This window comes from Mesocricetus auratus, unplaced genomic scaffold (genome assembly GCF_017639785.1).
Source record: "Mesocricetus auratus isolate SY011 unplaced genomic scaffold, BCM_Maur_2.0 Super-Scaffold_100038, whole genome shotgun sequence".
Classification (NCBI taxonomy): domain Eukaryota; kingdom Metazoa; phylum Chordata; class Mammalia; order Rodentia; family Cricetidae; genus Mesocricetus; species Mesocricetus auratus.
Window position 1 is genome coordinate 11,051,945 of NW_024429216.1, and position 21,833 is coordinate 11,073,777.

The 21,833-nt window shown below is 55.1% G+C and overlaps 1 protein-coding gene across 1 annotated transcript in view; it reads right to left on the reverse strand.

The window, feature by feature from the left end:
* Exoc3l2 (exocyst complex component 3 like 2) overlaps nucleotides 1-18,162 on the reverse strand; it is a 29,638-nt gene extending 11,476 nt beyond the window's left edge. The window contains exons 1-5 of the mRNA XM_040734492.1: nucleotides 18,012-18,162; nucleotides 12,042-12,577; nucleotides 6,951-7,542; nucleotides 2,381-2,492; nucleotides 202-303 (exon numbers count right to left, since the gene is read on the reverse strand). Of these exons, the coding sequence (XP_040590426.1) occupies nucleotides 202-303; nucleotides 2,381-2,492; nucleotides 6,951-7,542; nucleotides 12,042-12,561 (1,326 nt within the window). The 5' untranslated portion in view covers nucleotides 12,562-12,577; nucleotides 18,012-18,162. The remainder of the gene's footprint in view (nucleotides 1-201; nucleotides 304-2,380; nucleotides 2,493-6,950; nucleotides 7,543-12,041; nucleotides 12,578-18,011) is intronic.
* Between the last annotated feature and the right edge of the window lie 3,671 nt (nucleotides 18,163-21,833).

The window sequence follows — 21,833 nt, forward strand, 5'->3', positions numbered from 1 at the left end:
TTCCTCCCCCTCCCATGCCCCAGGCTAGCCCCTTCCTCCCCTCCCTTGCCCCAGGCTAGCCCATTCTCCCCTCTCCCATATCCCAGGCTAGCCCCTTCTTGCCCTCCCATGCCCCAGGCTAGCCCCTTCCTCCCCTCCCATGCCCCAGGCTAACCCATTCCTCCCCTCCCATGCCCCAGGCTAGCCCCTTCCTCCCGCTACCTCACAGACGTCTTGGGCCAGGTTGCTGGGTCTGTAGTCCATGCTGCCCCAATGTTCCTCATCTTCCTGCAGTACTCGAAGAAGGGCTGCTCGGGTCTGAGCCTGCAACAGGGGGATGGATGGACGGCAAAAGTCTGGGGCAGCCTGGAGCATTGCTCCCCTCTCTGTACCACCCCAGCACCTTCTCCAGGACGCTCTGGGTTCCACCCAGGATCTCCAAGGTCACGAAGATGCTTGCGAAGAAACCTTGGCCAGAACCCTCCCTCCACCCTCCTTTCTTGCCTGCGGTCCAGGACTTAATATTCCAACCATATGGGCGTTTGTAATTTTTTAAAAAAGATATATAAAGCAGGTGGTGGTGGCGCACACCTTTAATCTCAGCACTCAAGAGGCAGAGGCAGGTGGAGCTCTGTGAGTTTAAGGCCAGACTGGTCTAGAGTTCCAGGACAGCCAGGAGAGGGGGAGAGAGAAGGGGGGAGGGAGGGAGGGAGAGAGGGAGAGAGGGAGAAAGGGAGGGAGAGAGGGAGGGAGGACATATTTATATTTGCTTTTTATGTGTGTGTCTGTGTATGTGTGTGAGAGAGAATGGAGGCGCCCACAGAAGCCTGCAGAAGGTGTCAGGTTGCCCTGGAGCTGGAATTACAGGTGGCTATGGATGCTTGATGTGGGCACCAGACACTGAACTCAAGCTGCACTTAGCTGCTGAGCCACCTCTCCAGCCCCAGCACTGTGTGCGTGAGTGCGTGCGTGCGTGCGTGCATGTGTGGGTTTCTCTGTGTAGTCCTGGCTGTCCTGGAACTCGCTCTGTAGACCAGGCTGGCCTCAAACTCAGGGATCCACCTGCCTTTGCTTCCTGAGTGCAGGAATTACAGGGGTGCACACCACGTCTGACTACACCTTATATTTTTTAGACTTTATGTAACAGCCAAAGGGGTTAAAGGTGTACATGACACTGTTTGAGGGTGGTAGGGCTCTGCTACTGGGTCCTGCCAAACAAGTGGTTTGAAATGCTCAGATTTGGGCTGGGAAAGTAAGGTAGAGCCCTGACCTCACATGGACAAGGCTCTAGGTCATTCATGGCAGCACACACAGAAAGAGATACACCTAGGAGTCATGAATTCTGATCCAAGAATGCCAAAGGCTAAAGGATAGGTGCTTATTTCAGTAGCAAACCTCCCGCCTAGAATCCCCCAGTGAGGGGCTGGGGTGTGGCTCAGTGGTAGAGCCCCTGCCTAGAATCCCCCAGTGAGGGGCTGGGGTGTGGCTCAGTGTTAGAGCACTTTCAGAAGGCCCCTGTTCCAGCCCAGCAATATGAGGGGGGGGCACAAGAAGGAACTCTAGAGGTTTGCCTATCTAATTCCTAGGGAATTAGTGTCCTCAGTTCAGTAAGAGTAGTTTGACAAGTGTGATTACAGCAGACCTATGATTAACTACTTGTTTTTGTTTTGCTTTGTGTTTTTGAAACAAGATCGCACTATGCAGCGTGGCTGGCCTGGAACTCCCTATGTAGACCAGGCTGCCTCTACCTGGCTGGCTAACGGAGGGTGCCACCAGTCTTGGTCACTCAGATGTGTGAGTATGTTGCCGAGATGTTTAAATGCTGGGCTGCTTTGAGCATTGGGGGCCTTGCAGTGAGACTCTAGGACCGGGCCCTGAACCCATCAAACCTTTGTGTGCTGGGGGTACACTCGGGAGGTGACATGACACGTAGAAATGGTTAGGCATGGTGGTACAGGCAGTAATCTCAACTCTGGGAAACCGAGGCAAGACAGTTATGAGCCACAGAGTGAGAGTCTGTGTCAGAAGAGAAAACTTGAGAATAAAGAGAGAAAGACTGGCGTTGGTGGTGCACGCCTTTAACCCCAGCACTCGGGAGGCAGAGGCAGGCGGATCTCTGTGATTTCAAGACCAGCCTGGTCTACAGTGAGAGTTCCAGGAAATCCAGGGCTACACAGAGAAACCCTGTCTCGAAAATACACAAGCAAAGAATAAATAGAGGAAAAGATGCAGGAGGAGGGGAAGACAGGAAGAAAAGAGATGAAGGAAAGAAGGCAGGCAGGTCTGCTAAGGATCTGCTGTCAGTGGTCGTTGGAGGGAATGGAGCCGGGGAAGGGAGCCTGCCAAACCCCTCGTGACCTCCAGAGTCTGCCTCCATCCCAAGTGGCTAAGTCCTAGGTACCTTCACGTCTGTGACACATTCGTCCTCCAAACCACGCAGGGTGCCAGCCGACAGGAGGGGCCCCAGCTCTCCGTTCTCCAAGGCCACCAGGTCTACCAGGCCCAGGATCTCCCTGGGACAGAAAGTTCTGTGAGAGAGGGGCCCCCAGAAGGTTGGGCCCCGGGGCTCCTCCACGTGTCCCCACAGCCGCGGTGTCGGCGACCCCGGGCCACTCCCTTCCTCTCTCGGGCAGCCTTTCCCATCTCTCAAAGGAAGCGTTTAGAATTATGTTTCCCTTGGCTCCAGTACTCTGAGTCAGCTCTCCTGATGGATGGTGTCTGGGCAAGACTTAGCTGTCAAGTTCAGGCTTGATGAGCGGACTGGAGCTTCTCCGGGCGGAGGTGCACAAAGGCACCTAACCTTAGGAGCCTCAGAGCCTCGCCTGGCTGGGGGCCGTTCCATCCCGCTCCGCACTGGCCCCTTCCAGGCGAGCATGCAACAGCACCCCGCCCCTCCCATGACCCACCCTCACACCCCGCCCCTCCCATCGCCCACCCTCACACCCCGCCCCTCCCATCGCCCACCCTCACACCCCGCCCCTCCCATCGCCCACCCTCACACCCCGCCCCTCCCATCGCCCACCCTCACACCCCGCCCCTCCCATCGCCCACCCTCACAAGACTTTTTTCCTCATGGGATCTGCTTGGTCAAAAATGCCATCTTCCTCTGATTCAGACTTAGCCCGTGTCTTATCGCTTCCAGGAGCTTTCCGGACCTACATCCTGCCTCTACCTGTCATGGATTGTCTGAGACCTCACTGACATGAGTCCGAACGGCTCCTGCCTTCCTATTCTTTTGACGACAGCGTTCTGACCTTTTAAATATTTTTAGGGACTGTGTAGCCAGGCTAGCCTGCAACTCAGTGTGTAGCCCAGGCTCACTCTGACTCCTGTATCCTGCTTCTGCCTCCCAGTTGCTTGACGTGGGATTTGGAGGAGGCTAACTTATTTCCTCCCAGGGAGGGCATGGGGTTACCCCCATATCATACCCTCCAACTCCCCCCCCAAGTATAGTCCATTTGGGGATTCACAGGTTCAATACGTGTAAGACTCTAGAACTGGGAGGAAGGGGGGGGGCTTGAGGTTCCCAGAGCTACAACAGAACTCAACAACGACCAAGCCCGATGATCCAAAGAGAGTGGAATAAAGGTTTAGGCTCCTTAGTGCTGACATGATAGGATGGGAGTTATAAATCTTCCAAACCTTAAAAAGAAAAAAAGGACCTGCTGGGGAGGCCTTGCCCTCTCCAAGGAGTAGATGAGAGGTGGGGGGAGGATAGGGATGGGGGAGGGGGAGGAGGGAGGGGGAACTGGGTTTGGAGTGTAAAAAGTAAATCAAGAAAAAGAACAAATAGGGGGAGTGGGACCCGGGAAGAATAGAGGGGGTGAAGAGGAAGAGAGTTGGTCACGGGGGAACAGGAAGTTGAGGGGGTGGGGGTAGAATAGGGGGAAGAGGGAATCATAGGATCGAAGACAGATCAGGCCCCAGAGTGACCTCGAGTGATCCAAAGGTATAACATCAATTGGCAAGCTAAGCAATAGTGGATGGACCACCTCGAATGCCCATTCCTGATAATGAACTTGATGTCTATAACCATCCAGGAGCCTTCATCCTGTGACTGATGGAAGCAGAGGCAAACACACAACTAATCACTGAACTGAACCCAAGGAACCCAGTGACAGAGAGAGAGGAGTGATGAGCAAATTGGCAAAGAATGGGCTGGCAAAACCAGCAGAGACAGCTGATCTGAACAGGGGAGTGCTCTTGGACCCCAGACCGACAGTGGGGAGGCCAGCATGGGACTGATCTGGACCCCCCAAATGTGAGTGTCAGTGAGAAGGCCTGGGCAACCTATGGGGCCCTGAGCTGTGGATCAGTGTCTATCCCTGGTATACAAACTGTCTTCATGTGCCTATAGCACAAAGAGAGATGCTCTCTCAGCCTGGACTCTTAGGGGAGTGCCTGGACCCTACCCAGAGTAAAATGACAGACTCTAGACATCCCCTATGTGGAAGGATTTGGCAATAGGGTGGGAGGGAGGGGGGGAAGGGGAGTGCGGGAAGAGGGGAGGGAGAGGGAACTGGGATTGACATGTAAAACAAGCTATTTAAAATTAAAATAAAAAATGATAAAAAAGACAAAAAAAGACAAAAAAAAAGAGAAAAAGAACAAATAAATGAGGTGAAACACTGAAAAGAAGAGAAAAATTAATCTGGGCCGGGCAGTGGTGGCGCACGTCTTTAATCCCAGCACTTGGGAGGCACAGGCAGGCAGATCTCTGTGAGTTCCAAAGCTATACAGAGAAACCCTGCCTCAAAAACCAAAACAGCAACAAAAATCTGCCTGAAAGGCTTGTCTCCCTAGGTACTTGGAGAGTTGAGGGACGTGGGGGGGGGATTGGAAGTTCAAGCTTTGCCTGATGTATAGCGTAAATTCAAGTCTAACCTGGGGTATACAGGCTGAGACCACTTCAGCAAGAAAAATAATAGGGGCTAAGGCTTTAGCTCGGTGCAGACTGCTTGTCTAGTTATGTGAGGACATGCAAGGCCAGGATTTAATGCCCGGACAGACAGACAGACAGACAGACAGACAGACAGACAGACAGAGACAGGTTTCTTTGTGTAGCCTTGCCTGTCCTGGAACTCGCTCTGTAGACCAGGCTGGCCTCAGACTCACAGAGATCCGCCTGCCTCTGCTACCTGAGTGATGGGATTAAGGGCCTGCGCCACCAATGCCCAGCAGAAGAGCTACTATTTTTTAAACTATTGCATGTAGGCATTATCAAAGGGGACAGGCAGCCATATGCGTGCGTGGGACTCTAAGACTGGAGTCTGTTCTCTCCCTCCACCCAGCCATGGGCTCCAGGATTCCACCTCATGTCACCAGACTTTACCCCTGAGACATCTCACTGGTCTCTTACAATTTTATTTGTGGCAGCATCTTCCTATATAGCCCTGGCTGTCCTAGAACACACTCTGTAGACCAGGCTGTTCTGGAACTCACAGAGATCCGCCTGCCTCTGCCTCCTTAGGGCCAGGAACACAGGTGTGGGCTATCACACTCCACTGCTTTCCGGAATTCTCTCAGACTGAGGGTCAGTGGGACAGGGATTCACAATGCTAAAATCTTGGGGCTGGAAGGGAGGACGGACAGCGAGCCCTGTTCGTGTTATGAACAGTTTTCAGCATTTGCCAGAAGGGTCCGCAGCACCAAGCCATAGGACCGCTGTTGATCATGGGGTGGAGAACTCGCAATGAGAAAGACTGATGATGTTTCAGGTCTGGGAGAACTGATGTGCGTAGGTTTCCCCAAGACGCAAACCACTAAGGTGTAGGGCTTTACTATGCACAGTGCTGATGGCTCTGGCCTGGGGGATGACAGGCTCACTTGGCTGGAACGAGGAAGAGCCAGTGTGAGGACCCCAAGGCCGTCAGCGCTGAGTTTACAGAGGCTCTGAGACTTCGACAATCAACAATGCTGCTGTAGGCGTGGACCCGAGCCGTATAAGGTTAGTTAAGTGTCTACGGCATAGATGGGTCTACGTTGGCTAGGCTCTAACATGTCAACATCCTACTTAGCTTTAACTGTCAGCTCGACAAAGCCTGATCTCAGAGAGAGCCTTCGGCTACGGAACTCTAAGGTCAGTCTGTGGTGGAATGTCTTGATAGTTGACTGACTTGGGAGGGTGCCCCCCACCGTGGGTGGATCCTGAGCTACCCTAAAGAAGCTAGCAGAGATGCCTGACAGACAGACAGACAGACAGACAGCCGCACTGGTCCATGATTTCTGCTGCGTTCCTCGGCTGTGAGCTCCTAGGTCATTCTGTGTGTGTGGAACAGCTAGCCAGGCTGCCTTCAGAGTTTCTGCTTGAGTTCCTGCCCTGGTGACCCTGTCAGGGGCGTGAGGACTGTGACCTGACAGTTAAGTTGCTTTTGGTCAGGGTGGGTGTACTTTTTTTTTATCACAACAAAAAGGAATGGAAAAATAATGGAAGTAGAGGAGGAGAATTGGAAGGTGAGCTTTGCAAGGTGTCAGTCAGTACTGACAAAGTTTAGCTGAGGCTTGATTATTGTTATGGGGGGGAGAAAGAGGAGGAGGGGCAGGAGCGATGGTTCAGTGGTTAAGAGTGCTTGCTGGTTTTTTTTTTTTTGTTTGTTTGTTTGTTTGTTTGTTTGTTTTGAGGAGGCTCCCATCGCCCGCTTACACCCGCCTGTAACTCCATCTCCAGGGAGATGTAGGGCCCTTTTCTGGTCTCCTTCAGGCACCCGCATGCCTCTGTACATACATATGCACAGATACGCATGCCTATAAAAAAAAAAAGCTGGGTGGGGCGGTGCTTGCTTTACTCCTAGTTGTCAAGAGACAGAGGCAAGTGGATCTTTGAGTTCAAGACCAGAATTGTCTACGGAGCGGGCCCTGTCTCAAGACAGTCCATGCCGGCCTGGGCTACATGAGACCCTACGTCTAAACCCAATACCTCCAACGAGGTGTGTGGGGTGAGGTGCGCACGGCCCGGGGCGCCCCAGCCTCACCTGGGGTACACCTGATGGTGCCAATGCAGCAGGGCGTAGCGATCTGCCAGCGGGAGCCTGCGGCGCGCAGCCGCCCCGAGCCACTCGGCCAGCGCCTCGTGGTAGCCGCGCAGGTAGACGGCTCCGGCGCGCAGCCCGGCCGGGTAAGCGGGCGCCAGGCGGCCGCGCACGGCGCCCACGTCCTCCAGCAGGCGCGCGCGCAGGGCCTCCAGCTGCCCAGCCAGCGCCCCGCGCGCGCCCGGCGCCGCCGCCTCCTCCAGCCGCTCCCGCGCCGCGCGCGCCACCGCCTCGACCCAGCGCGCGCGCAGCTTGCGCGCCGCCCCGGGGCCGCGCCGCGCGTCCGCCGCCTCCTCCTGCTGCAGCACGCGGCCAAGCTGCGCCACCGCGCCCGCGCCGGGCCCCGGGGCCGCCAGCGCTTCGCGCACCAGGGCCCAGAGCTCGCGCTGCAGCGCCTCGTACAGCAGCGCCACGTCCCGTGCGCGCCGGCCCGCGCCCGCCTCGGCCTCCGCCGGCGCCTCCGCCTCCAGCTCCAGGATGTGCTCGTCCGCCCGCGCCAGCTCGCGCTTCTGGATCAGGCCCAGGATCTCCAGCACTGTGGAGGGGTTTGGGTCGGGGGAGAGAGAGAGAGGGTGTCAGGAAGCCGGGCAGGTGCCACCCCCAGGACCAGCAAAGTGAGAGAGTGGCGGCGGGGGTGGGGAGATAAGGAGACAGGGCTCCGGACACCCAAAATGAGAGGGGAGAAGGATGTGGACAGGGTGTCAGGACTCGGGGCGGGGCCACTACCCCAAAATGAGAGAGCGAGTGTGATTGTCAACCCTGGTCACCCTCATCATCAGCGATTGCGCTCAAGAGAGTAGCCTGGGCTACAGAGTGAGAACTTGTCACAAAACAACAGAGGGCGAGATGGCCCTGTGGGTGCCTGCTGCCAAGTTTGACGACTCGAGTTCCATCTGCAGGACCCACATATATATGCGCGCAGGAGGGGGGAGAGAGAGAGAGACAGAGAGACAGAGAGACAGAGAGAGAGACAGAGAGAGAGACAGAGAGAGACAGAGAGACAGAGACAGAGAGAGAGAGCGAGACAGAGAGAGAGACAGAGAGAGACAGAGAGAGAGACAGAGAGAGACAGAGAGACAGAGACAGAGAGAGAGAGCTGTCTGAAATCCCAACACTAACCAGATGGGAGCAGGATTAGGGATCAAGGGTTCAAAGTCACAGGGCGGGAGAGGGGATCTGATCCCCTCTTCTGGCTTCCTCAGGCACACGTGTAGTGCACAGAAATACATATAAAGCATTTACGTATAAAACAATATTAACTTGAAAAAAAGACTTCAAGGTCTATCAAAGCTACATAGCAAGTTCGAGGCCATCTCTGAGATACATAACTCTCTGTCTCAATAAATAAATAAATAAATAAACAAATACATAAATAAATAAACAAATAGAGGTCTTAATGAGTCCCCCCCCCCCGAAAGTGTCAAGGTGAGGTAGAGTTTGGGAGGGAAGGTGGACGCCCGGGGCCAGGAGCTTTGGAGACGAACCTGCCCGTGGGGCAGAGAAAGTGGGTGGTGTGGTCTGGCATCTGTTATCCTCGCGCTTGGGAGACTGAGGCAGGAGGATGGCCTTGGGTTCCAGGCTATCCCGGGCTACGCTCTGAGCTCCAGGAATGTGATAAGGGAGGAAACAGGAGATGAGAGAGTTGGGGGGAGGGGCTGCTGAAGACGGGAACAGAGAGACCCGGCCAAGGATGGATGGTGCGGCTTGCGGGGGTGGGGGGTGGGGGGTGAGAGATGCGCTCAGAACCAGGTAAGTAATGGATGGAGACAGGCATGGGGGGGCAACGGGGCAGACCGGGCAGGGGCACTTAGAGAGAGCAGGGGCAGTTATAGAGAGCATGGGGTCTTGGGGGGTAGTACGACTGTGAGGGGAAGGGCACACTCTACGGAGATGGAACCAGGAGTCAAAGGCTTGAGAGGCCTTAAGTCGAGGCCAAGGGGGAGGAGGGTCCCGTTGGCCAAGAGTTACCCTCAACACCTCCCCCCCCATCCCCGCTTCCTCCCTGGCAGAGAAGCTATTTCCTGAGCGGCGCTATTTCTGCCCATCCGTTTCCAGAAGGCGGGGCTCCAGTCACCCCCTCCTCACCTCTCTGCAGTGCCCTCCCAGTCCCTAGGGAGACGGAGCTGAAATAGCCTCTGTCCAGGATGGGGAGGGCATCAGAGGACAGAGGAGCCTCCAGGAAGGTGCCCTGACTCCCAAGCATGAAGTGGGGGGTGGGGACGAAACTAAGAGGGCGTGGCACAGGGCTGGGGGGAGGATGGAGTTTGGAGGAGGCAGAGTGGGGTGGAGGGCGTTTCCGCATCACCGGAGGGAGCTTGGCATTGGCATTTGCAGGTTGAACAAGAAGGCCAGGCCGGATGAGGCAGACATAATTCTATCTACAGGGGAAGCTGAGGCAGAAAGAAATTTAAATTCAAGACTAGCTTGGGCTGCCTTGCAGACCCTGTCTCAAAATGAGAAAAAAAAAAAAAAGCCCAGAGCATGCCTTTAATCCCAGCACTCGGGAGGCAGAGGCAGGTGGATCTCTGTGAGTTCGAGGCCAGCTTGGTCTACAGAGCGAGTTCCAGGACAGCCTCCAAAACTACACAGAGAAACCCTGTCTCGAACCCCCCCCCAAATAAAAAGGAGCCAAGTATGTAATCCCAGGACTCAGGAGGCAGAGGCGGGAGGATTGCCCTTGAGTTGGAGATCAGCCTCATTCACACAGTCCCAGGCCAGCCAGGGCCGCACATGGAGACCTTCTCAAAAATCATACAGGGTCTGGAGAGACCACTGGAAGAACAGAGGACCCGGGTTCAGTTCCCATCACCCACACAGTGGCTCACAACCCAGTTCCAGGGGATGCGGTGCCCTCTTTTGGCCTCTGGGGGCGCTGCACACACATGGGGCGCATACACATATGTGGGCAAACTCATAAAGGGACAATAACTAAGCAAAAATCTCCAAATACAAGAGCGTACAAAGGCATGGGTCCAATGCCCTCTTCCAGGAGAGGAAAGGAGAACAATTGAATTTGTCTGTTTATATCTTTGGTTGTGAGCCTAGCCTTTAATGACCGAGCCATCTCTCTAGCCCCTATTTACTATTATTTGTGAATATGATGGGAGGGGTGTGCTCGCATGCCCTGGTGTGTTTTGGAGGTCAGAGGTCAACTTTGGGGAGTTTCTTCTCCCTTTCATCTTTCCTGGGTTCTGGGGATGGAGTTCGGGTTCCCAGGCTGCCTCACAGGTCTAGGAATTGAGGACGTGATGACACTTCAGGAAGAGAGAGCCGCACTGGTGTAGGGGAGTGGGGTTGAGGATGGAGATGGGCTGGCGTTATGGGTTGCCTGTGTCCCCTCAACTAAGATGTGACTTCTGGTCTTGCAGTATTCCGAATGTGACCTCAGTTAGAAATACAACCGAGGGTAGGGACGATGGCTCAGCAGGTAAAAACGCTGGGTACCGAGCCGGACAAACTGAGTTTGATACCCTGGATCCACACAGTGGAAGGAGAGAATTGACTCGTGCAAAGTTCTTGACACACACACAGAGACAGACAGACACACACACACAGAGAGAGAGACAGACAGACAGACACAGAGACAGAGACAGACAGACACAGAGAGAGACAGACAGAGACAGAGAGACAGACAGACACAGAGAGAGACAGACAGACAGAGACAGAGACAGACAGAGACACAGAGACAGACAGAGACAGAGAGACACAGGGACAATTGAAAGAATGAATCTACAATTCCAAGGCGCCCGGACTCCCAGCAGCCAGTCAGAGCTGGGAAAAGGCATGAAGAGTCCCCTATAGGTCGCCAGTTGGGCACAACATGGAACCAACAATCTCTACTCTCTAAGGCGCCCACGGGAAGTAACCCAGGTGCTGTGGACTGTGGGTGAGCAGCTGGGAGGGCGGCGCTTCTAAAAACAAGCCTGGACGTGACATTGAAGTGAAGTTGAAGGTGGGGTGTGGGGGTGAGAGAGGAATGGGCAGGCCAGACGGTGGTGGCGCACGCCTTTAATCCCAGCACTCGGGAGGCAGAGGCAGGCGGATCTCTGTGAGTTCGAGACCAGCCTGGTCTACAGAGCGAGTTCCAGGACAGCCTCCAAAGCTGCCTGTCTTTGGAGGTTTGAGAAATTCTGTCTCCAAAAAGAAAGGAGGGAGGGAGGGAGGAAGAGAGAGAGAGAGGAGAGAGAGAGAGAGAGAGAGAGAGAGAGAGAGAGAGAGAGAGAAAGAGAGAGAGAGAGAGAGAGAGGCAGGGAGGGAGGGAGGGAGGAATGAGGCTGTGCAGCCTAAGCTAGGACTGAGATGGAACTCGTCAGCGTCAGGTGGTCTGAGGCTGGGGTGGGGGAATCGGGGCCTGCACAGACTTCAGGAACATGGAGCTGGGCTTTTCTTTGGTGTCAGACACAGACACGAGAGTTTGTAAATGGCCTCTGCAGTTGTTAACATTCGCGCGCACACACACACACACACACACACACACACACTGGGCTCAGAAGTCAGCCTTCCGCCATGAGATCAAACTCAGGTCATCAGACTTGGCCTTAAGTGCCTTCGTGGGCAGAGCCATGGGGCTGGCCTCTCTCTCTCTCCCTCTCTCTCTCTCTCTCTCTCTCTCTCTCTCTCTCTTCCTTTGCTTATGTGATTTCTCAGTGTTTATTTATTTATTTTGTATTGTGTTGGGGAGTGTGCAAGTGTGTGTGTGTGTGTCCGCGCGCTCACACTGGCGCATAAGTCATAGGAACACCCTGAGGACTCCATTCTCTCTCTATCTTTATGTGGGCCCCAGGGATCCAACTCATGTCTCCAGGCTTGTACAGCAGGCACCGTAACATACTGAGCCATCTTGCTGAGGCAAATACGGACTTTCGGAGGGAAGGAAGCCTGGTTGGGGGTGGGCTGTGTGACTTGGGATGGGTCACAGATGATGGCTCGCTTGAAATTAGGTAGAAAGACGGGACCCCCCCCCCCCCCCCCGCAGTGTTGATGGGTGCAGCCGTGAGGGCCCCGGGGCTGCATCAGGAATCCCCACTCACTCACCCGACAGTGGTTCCTTCACCTTTGGGGGCTCCTGGACTTTGGGTGGGGGCTCCGGGGCCGCCTCGCCTGCAGGTACCACTCTCTCTGCCAAGGATGCCCGTCGGGGCTTGGGCCCACGCCCGAGTCTCAGGAAAGCCAGCCTTCGAGCCGCTTCTCCAGCTGGCTCCTCATCGCCATGGGTTCGGAACCCCTGAAGCCGGGTCAGGAGGCCGAAATCGGCTGAGCTCCTTCGTGTGCCAGGTGCCAGCACACGGGCCAAAAAAGAGCGGCCTTGCCCGTCCCCGGGGCTGCCTGCCCTCCGGCCCGCGGTCCAGCCCAGCCGGAAGTGGGCCAGGCCGGCCAGCTTCTCCAGCGTGGCCCGCCGGCCGCACGACGTCCCATTGGGCAGCGTCCCAGACTGCCCGGCCTCTTCTTCCAGGGCTGGAGAGTCTTCAAAGGGGTTGCGGGAGGACCTCAGGGGCAGAGTCCCTGCCCGCGGCACCTTGGGGTCTCCCACCCCCAGACTCTTCAGGATCGGCATTTTGAAAGGCTGGCACCTGCAGAAAGGTATTGACCGAGGTGGTGTTGGTGGCGGCGGCTGCCCCTGTGTGCCGAGAGCTGTGATTAGAAGGTGCCAGGCACAGGCCTGGACACTCAGAGAATAGCAGCCGAGCATGCACGCCCCCAATTCCAGCATATGCGGCTGAGGCAGGAGAATTGGGAATTGCAGGCAAGCCAGGGATGCCTCGTGGCAACTGATCGCGGAAACAGTGAGGACAAAGTTGGGCGTGACAGCGACCCTTGTAATCCCAGCACTGGGGAGATGGAGGCAGGATGATCAGGAGTTCAAAGCCAGCCTTGGCTACACTAAAGTTTTAGGGCAGCTTGAACTAAACTACATGAAACTCTCTCTCCTCTCTTTTCCCTCTCTCTTACACACACTGCCTCTCTCACACACACACACACATATTTACTCTGTCTCTCTCTGTCTCTGTCTCAGTGGTAGAGCCCCTGCCTAGAATCCCCCAGTGAGGGGCTGGGGGCGTGGCTCACTGCTCACTGCGCAGCCTGCACAAGGCTCTGAATGTGAAACTCACAATTGCTAAAGTACAAGACACTAGGTTTGGGATTCACTCTTTGCAGACAGTAGGGATACAGCTGTGTCACAGTTAGGCCACACCCTCCCTTACAGCGTTCCCACTGTCCTGAGTCCTGTCTGTCTCTGAGTCTCCCTCTCTGGTCCTTTGTCCTTCCTACACCCATCACCGGTGGAACCTATGACCGCTTTCTTGCCCCAGACTCAGGATGTTTTCCAGAGGGAAGAACAGGCTGACCCAAAATTTGTTATGTCGCTTAGGATGGCCTCAAACTTGAGGTGATCCTCCTGCCTCAGTCTCCTGAGCCTTGAGCCACCACACCAAGCTTATTTTAATGTTTGAGTCAGAAATCATGTAGCCCAGGTTGGCCTTGAACTCCCGATCCTGCTGCTTCTGCTTCCTGGATTACAGGAGTGCACCACCATGCCCTTTCAGCTTTAAAGACTTCCACGTAGCGTGATCCTGATCCTTCCTCTCCGGAACCTCCCATAGCTCCCCAGTGCCGTTGGTATGGAGTTCAGGCTCCCTATCATAGCCCTAGGGTCTGCGGGCTGCAGACCTCACTGGAGATGTTAAATCTCCTGGTTCCTTTTCTCTGGGCTTGTGTCTACGTGTCTCTCCACAAGGAGCCAGGTCTCAAGGCTGCCTCCTCCAGGAAGTCCTCCTGGCCGTTGGGTCTCTTGTAACCCCTGGGCTCCCTGTGGTTCCCTCTAAGGTTGTCCCTGCCTGGGGACAGACAGGTCTGCATCTGGACTGAGAGCCTGGGGAGGGCGCGGCTGGGCCTGTGTCAATCATTTCTGCGTCCCTGGCTCAGAGCATGGGTCAGGCACTCTGGAATGGGTGCTAACAGGAAGCCAAGGAAGGAAGGAGGCAGACAGTTCATTCCTTGGGGGGGAGGAGGTCATGAGGAGGAGGCCACACAGGACCTGAACTCTGTGACAAGGGACTTGGATTGTTTCCCAAGGGAACTGCTGAGCTACGGGAGGCATTTTTGTTTTACCTTAAATTTCAGTATTGTGCACAGAACTCAGGGGCCTGGTGAATGTGGGCCGGCGCTTCACCGCTGAGATCTACCTCAGGCCCATGTCACCATTTTAGCTTTCTCCGTATTGCGTGTACATGAACGTGGTCACCACAGCACCCCAGCACTTGTGAGGTGGTCAGTTCTCTCTTTCTAATGTGGGTCCCAGGGATCGAACTCAGGTCCTCAGGCTTGGCGGCAAGTGCCTTTACCCAGGTCCCTTGTTTCTTTCCTTCCTTCCTTCCTTCCTTCCTTCCTTTCTTTTTGTAAAATGCACCCTTCAGGGTCAGGAAGATGGCAGAGGCAGCTGTATCTCTGTGAGCTTGAGGCCAGTTTGGTCTATATAGAGGCTATATAATTCTATCCAAACAACCTCACTATATAGACTCTGTTGAGAGAGAGAGAGAGAGAGACAGAGAGAGAGAGATGCAGAGAGAGAGAGAGGGGGGGGGAGAGAGAGAGATGCAGAGAGAGAGAGAGAGAGAGGGAGAGAGAGAGAGACAGAGAGAGAGACAGAGAGAGATGCAGAGAGAGAGAGAGAGACAGAGAGAGACGCAGAGAGAGACAGAGAGACAGAGAGAGACAGAGAGAGACAGAGAGAGAGAGAGGGAGAGAGAGAGACAGAGAGAGAGACGCAGAGAGAGACAGAGAGACAGAGAGAGAGACAGAGAGAGAGACAGAGAGAGAGAGACAGAGAGAGAGAGAGAGAGAGAATGCATCCTTTCAGGGCAAAGTGTTAGAGCATTAGACCCTGGATTCCAACCCCAGCACCACAAAAACAAAACAAACAAACAAACAAAAACAAATAAATGAAATGGTAAACTATTCCAAACATTGAGAAAAATATTAAAAACAAAATTAGTTGTCCAGCGTGACAGCCCACATGTATAATCTCAGAGCTCAGGAGGCTGAGATGAGAGCATCACCCTGAGTTCAAAACCAGCCTGGGCCACATAGTAAGCTCCAGGATAGCCCGGGATGCACAGTGAGACCCTGTCCCACAAAACAATAAAAGCTGGGGCTACAGAGTCAGCTCAGTGGTCAAGGGCACTGGCTGAGGTCCTGAGTTCGATTCCCAGCACCCATACATCAGCTCACAATGGTCTGAAACTCCAGCCCTAGGGGGTCCAAAGTCCCTATTCTGGCCTCTTCAGGCTCCAGGCACGCAAGTGGTGAATTGACATAGATTAGGCAGAGCATGCATACGCATCAGATAAAATAAACACACACACACACACACACAGCAGATGTGGCATTGCAGTGTCTGTGTTTTGCAACTGAGAGCTTCCCTTTTCTCTTGCTTATGTCACGAACCTGTGACATTTACTGACGTGCAGCCACACTGCTCTGGTTTACTGTTTTAAGGGCTGCATACTATTCCAGACAAAGCTGGGTAAATAAACCTCTGGATGTTCTTTTTTTTTTTCTCTCCCCACGGGCTGGGCCCATAGCAAGTATGTGAATGGGGAGACTGCGGAGTCGTGTACCCCTGGACAGGATGCCTTGCAGAGAGGTTGCCACCGTGGGTACAGTGTCCGTCTCACGGTAGGACACTCACGTTCCAGACTGCAAACCTCCGCGGTTGCTGAGGAACCCTTCGGTTTCCACGGTCCCTATCCCCGAATGAGGTAGTCACCATAGCAACCCCTTGCTTGGAGCCCCCATGGAGGTGTAAAAATCAATACACACACACCGATTTATTAGTCTTCCCCCTTCTGGAAGACTCCGCATGCCTCACCCAGAAACGGCTCGGGGCAAGCGGGGGTGGCTCAGTGGGTGGAGCAACTTGCCACCTAGCCTGACAACCTGAGTTTGATGCCTCGTATCCGTATGGTAGAAAATGGACTACTAAAAGTTGTCTTCTGACCTCTGCAGACACACCAGAGCACGTGAGCGCCTGGCACACGCACACAAACTGAAATGAAAAGCGGCTTGGTCCCTCCCGGGAAAGGCTCTAAAGTCCCCCAAACTATCTCCGTGCCCTGTGACAACCGCTGGTTCCAACTGAACCTAGCAATGCCCAGACTTTATCTGGCACTCGCTCTGTCGGTCTACCCCCTCCCCAGTACGCCTCAAACCATTCCAGCATATTCCCAGCACATTCCCAAACTGGCAGCCGCATTTACCCCAAGCCACCCCCCCCACCTCTTTCCCCTTCCTGGCTCCAACACCTCCCTCTGCAACCTGGCTCCGACATCCTGCCCCCTCCAACGCCCTCCGCTGCCTCCCGGTGCCCAGGCCCCTGACTCACTTCCGAGCCTCACTCAAGCCCCCGGGTTCTGCAGGATGTCTCGGCCACCAGCGTTTCCCTCTCCCGGTCCCTCCTCCTCTTCCTCACTGCCAGCCTTTCCCCAGGCCCTTTTCCCTAATCCTCCCGTTGTCAAGCCCTCAGCATCGAGCTGGGTATGGTGGCACAGCCTCCTGCAATTCCAGCGCCCGCCCGCCCGCCCGGGACACTGGGCGGGAGGACCATACGCTTTTGAGTCCCTGTGAACACACGAACCCACGAACCCGGCGTGGTGAGAGCATGCCCTTAATCTTGGCACTCGGGAGGGAGAGGCAGGAGGTCAAACAACAAAAACCAAGGCAGGAGCTGTGGCTCAGTGGTGCAGCCCGCAGACCCCAGGTCCCCAAACCGGCACAGCACAGCATAGCTGGCCCTGGCCCAAAGTGCAGGCGTCCTGCACCCAGAGGCGGATGATCAGAGCGTCAATATACGGCATGTAGGAGTTTGAGGCCAGCCGGGCTAAGTGAGACTGGGAAAAATAATTCCTATTTATTTATTTTTTGTTTCTCTAGATAGGGTTTCTCTGTATGTATCCCTGACTGTCCTGGAACTTACTCTGTCGACCAGGCTGGCCTCAAAGTCACAGAGATCCACCTGCCTCTGCCTCCCGAGTGCTGGGATTAAAGGTGTGCACCACCACTGCTGAAAAGTAATGTTTTTTAAAAAGTCCTCAAGGTCTGCGAGAAGTGTTCCTTTCAGGCTAACCGCCCTGAAGCCTGACACTCACTGACATCGAAGACCTCATCCATCTCCAGTGAGCAGTCTCCATGTTCAATCCCAGCCTTGCTGGCTCTCTCTATCTCTGTCTCTGTCTCTCTTTCTCCCTCCCTCTCTCTCTCTCCCCCTCTCTAATTTTGTTTGTTTGTTTTTGGTTTTTTGAGACAGGGTTTCTCTGTATTGTTTTGGAGGCTGTCCTGGAACTCGCTCTGTAGACCAGGCTCGCTCTCTCTAATTGTATTCATTAATTTATTTTATTTCTGTGGGTGCACACATGGCATGGTCTATAGGTCGAGGTCTGATGTGAACTCAGCTCTCCCCGCCTTGCGGGTCTCTGAGATGGAACCCAGTTCCTTGAGGCAGAGAGCAAGAACATTTACCTGCAATCCGCAACAGCCCTGTCCTCTCTTCTCGTTATTTATTTATTCAGGCAGCCTCCATCTCTAATTCAAGCTGGCTGGAAGTCACTATAGAATCCGACCTGACCAGCCTCCTGTCTCAGCCTCCCCGGTGCTGGATTGCAGGTGTTCGCCTGTAACGGGGTTTTCTGGGTGCTGCTCCCTCATCTCTAGGGAGGCGTCCAGCCCTGGGTCCCCGCTGCGTTTACCTCCCCATCAGAATGCTTTAGACGGAGCATCCCTTATCCCCCGCCTGCAACAGTGGCCCCCAAATCTCCCCAATCCCTTCCTCCCTCTCTGGAACCCGGAGCCCTCCAGGCCTGGTCTACACTCCGCCTCTGCCACGGCAACTCACACGGCTCTGCCCACCCGGCAACCCTGCCCTCCAGGTTCTGGGCGCTCATCTGCCGGGGCACCCCCCCCCCTTGGAAGAACTTGGGGGGCATGCGTCCTTCACCCGCAGACACTCACCTCCTGTCTCCAGTCTGTGCCTGTCCCTCTGTCCCCTCCTGCTCTCCAGTCCCCAGACTACTTGGGCAGGACTGCTGAGAGCTTGCATCTGAGGGGGGGGGCTTGGAGGAGGACAGTTTCCTGTCAGGAAGCCCCTCCCTCTCTGGGGCCAGGGGCTGGAAGGCCCCATTATCTGTCTGCCCTTCTAGGCCAGGCTGTGGTTGGGCCAGGCTGTGACAAGGGCCACAGCCCCCTGTCCCCACCCTTAGCCCCCCCCTCCCAGCTTTGCCGGAATCTGCCCGCCCTCCTGCCTGCTTTTCACGCCTCCCAAGGTAACAACACCATCCTGTGTACCCAGGGCAGACACCCCGAGCTGGACAGGGGCCCACAGCCCTTGCTCTAGAGTAACGGAGACCCGGATGGGGTCTCAAGGGATCAGCATGTGTCCCCCTCTTATGTCCCCTGCTAAGGGGACGGGATTAGAGGAAACCCCCACACCCAGGTCCCAGAGGCTGGGCCTGGGGACCCAGTGGGATAGCCCTGGTATGGCTTTAAACATGTAGTTCTCTGCAGGATGATCTCTGTGAGTTCGAGGCCAGCCTGGCCTACAGAGCGAATTCCAGGACAGGCTCCAAAGCTACACAGAGAAACCCTGTCTCGAAAAACCAAGCAAAACAAAAAAGTGGTAATATTTATTTATTTCATGTGTGAGTTGTGTGTGTGTATGTATGTATGTCTGGGCATCAGACGCTTGCAATGCCCAAACAGGCTAGAAGGGACAGATCCCCTGCAACTGAAGGTACAGACGGCACTCCACACTGTGTGTGGTTGCTGAGAATTAAACCAGGGTCTTCAGCAAGCAAGCCGGGCAAGCCGCCGAGCCGGCTCTCCAGCACCGGATTAACCCTTTCATGACTTGCGGTTTAGTGGGTCCTGGTGCACTCTCAGAGTTGTGAATCCAGGACATCTCCATCGCCTTGAGGAGACTCCGCAGACTCTGATGGCCGTCCCTCGGCCTCTTCCCAAGGCCCCAGGCTACCGGGAACCTAGGGCTCGTTTCTCTCGGCAGCGGAGTTCCCTCTTTAGAAAACAAAGTGTATGGTGTGACCTTTTGTGTCCCGCTCCTTACACGGAATGTCACATTTTCAGGCTTCATACACTTCCTAACACTCAGTCTCTGCGGCGACGTGTGGCAGGGATTGGAAAGTGCGGACAATGAGACCCTAAGAGTAGGGAAGACAACAGCATGTCCCCTGGTGGTGGATGTGAGTACTGCAGCTGTCAGAGCTGGGAGGCTGCGGGGCGGGGCGGGGCGGGGCGGAGCGTGGAGAGTACATTCCACCCCAAGGACCCCATTCTACCCTGAACAGTCTTTGGGGGTCATAAGACTCCTGGGAACTTACCCGGAGCTCCTCCCTTAACATTCTCCAGCCTCCACTTTATTTTAAATATATTTTTCATTCTTATGTTTGTTTTGTTTTGCTTTTTTGAGACAGGGTTTCTCTGTGTAGCCCTGGCTGTCCTGGAACTCACTCTGTAGACCAGGCTGGCCTCGAACTCACGGAGATCCACCTGCCTCTGCCTCCCGAGTGGTGGGATTAAAGGCGTGGTCACATTATATAGCTCAGGCTACCTTGGAAATCTCTGTGTACATCAGACTGACCTTGAACTCAGAGTCCCTCGTACTTCAGTCTCCCAAGTGCTGGGACACCAGGCACCTGCTACTAACCTGGCTTGAAGCATTTTATTTATGTATGCGTTTTGATTTGTAGTTACACCTTGGCTACACTATTATTACTGAGGGAAAAAAAAGGAAACCATTGCAGTTAAGGTTCCTGAATTAAAATTCCTAGCACTTGGGAGACTGGGGCAGGAGGACTGGAAACTGGGGGCTAGTCTGTGCAAAAGGGAAGAAAAGAAATAAATTGTTGGTCCCACAAGCATAATTTCTGAATTTGGGAGGCTGAGACAGGAGGATGGCCTTAAGTCCAAGGTTACCCTGGGCTATGGGATGGGACCCTGGCCCAGAAAATAAAAACACTTACCTGGCCGGGGAGGTGGAAATCATTTCTCAGGGCTACGCCTATGTGGATGGGCTGAACCCTCGATTTCCCCCTAATGTAGGAGGTGACTGTGTTGTCCCTCTCCCCTGACAAAACAAAACCTAACATTCCCGGCGCTATGACAGGGGTGGTCACCCCGGCAGTCAGTACTCCCTGAGGTGGAGGCAGGAGATCAAGGCCAACCTCAGTCGCACAGGAACTTCCGGGCAGCCTGGGTTGTGAGGCTCAGTCTCAAATACACAAATGCATAGGACAGGAGGGCTGCTGGGGTTCCGGGGTGAAGGCTGATGGCCCACAGCGAGGGGGGGAGACACATGGCTGCCAATTTAATAGATTGCCCAAGTGTAATAGAGAAATAATCCTTGCCCTGCCACTCACTGTTTTGGGCCTTACGTTTTAGGCCTCATGTATTTATTTATTTATTTTATGTGTTGGGTGTTCCGCCCGCATGTATGTATGTACACGAATTACCTGTGTGCAACACCTGTGGAGGCCAGAAGAGGGCGTCAGGTCCCCTGGAACTGGAGTTACAGACAGGCGTGAGCTGCCGTGCAGGTGCTGGGAATCGAACCCCGTCCTCTGCAAGAGCAGCCCGTGCTCTTAACCGCTGAGTCATCTCTCCAGCTCCCCAACTTGAATATGAATATAATTTGCTTGCTTGTATGCTTGCATAATTCAATTTTTAAAAAAATAATGTTTATGCTTAACAGCAAGTCCCGTAATAATTTCGAGTGGGCTAGCTCTAAGCGCTTCTGTCTCTTTTACCTTTTACCACCATTCTGTTTGACAGGATCTCGTGTAGCCCAGGCTAGTCCCAAACTCACTGCATACTTGAAAGGATGTCCTGGAGCTTTTGAAATCTGCCAGGAGGCCGCCATGCTTGACAACATCTTATTCTCACCCAAGGACACTGGGGTCTGGCTAGACTTTCAAAGACAGCAGAGCCCTTCCCCCGGGAGCACCTGGTTGGGGCCTGGATTATGCAAACCCCCTTTCTTTTCATTGCTCTCCCCCTCTCTGGTCTGTTTTCCAGGGGTTCCAGTCCGGGAGGAAACCGAGGCGCCTCCTGTCACCCACCAGGCAGGGCCACCCTCAGACTCGGGTACTAGCCACCGCCACCGGGCTCTCCGCCTCCGGCTGGCTGGCCGTTCAGCGGGACCTCAAGCCTCTGGCCCTCTTCTCTTCACCCCGCGGCCTGGCTTTAGCTTTGGCTTCTGTTCGTTCGCCTCTGAGACGGGAGCTTGCTGTGTGTTCTAGGCGGGTCTCGAACTCCTCCTGTCCCAAGCTGAGTGTTAGGGGGACAGGCATCACTGGCTCGCTCTCTCTCTCCCTCTCTCTCTCTCCCTCTCTCTCCCCCCCCCCCATCTCTGTCCCCTTTCCGCCCTCGGCCCTTTTGTCTCCGTCCCGTGGCTTCTCTGCCCCTCTTTGCGCCTCTGCTCCTCGCGTCTGTCCCTGGGTCCGCGTGTCTGTCCCTCCCATCCCTAACACCTCCCTCTGCTCCCCCTGCGTCTCTCTGCTCTGACTCCAGCTCTCTCCTGCGGGAACTTGCTGGAGCGCGGCGCGCCCGGACCTGCCCTCCGCCCCCGGCCCCCCCACGCCCCGGCCCCCCGGCCCCCCGGCCAGCCCGGGCCTGTACCTTTAAGAGCCGGCGGGCGGGGGCGGGGTCTCGGCGGGCCCCGCCCTCCCGCCCCTCCCCCTGACGTCCCTTCCTCCCCGGCCCCTCGGCCGCCTCCCTCTGCCGCCGCCCCGGGCCGGCTCCGCGCCCCCTCCCCGGCCCCCG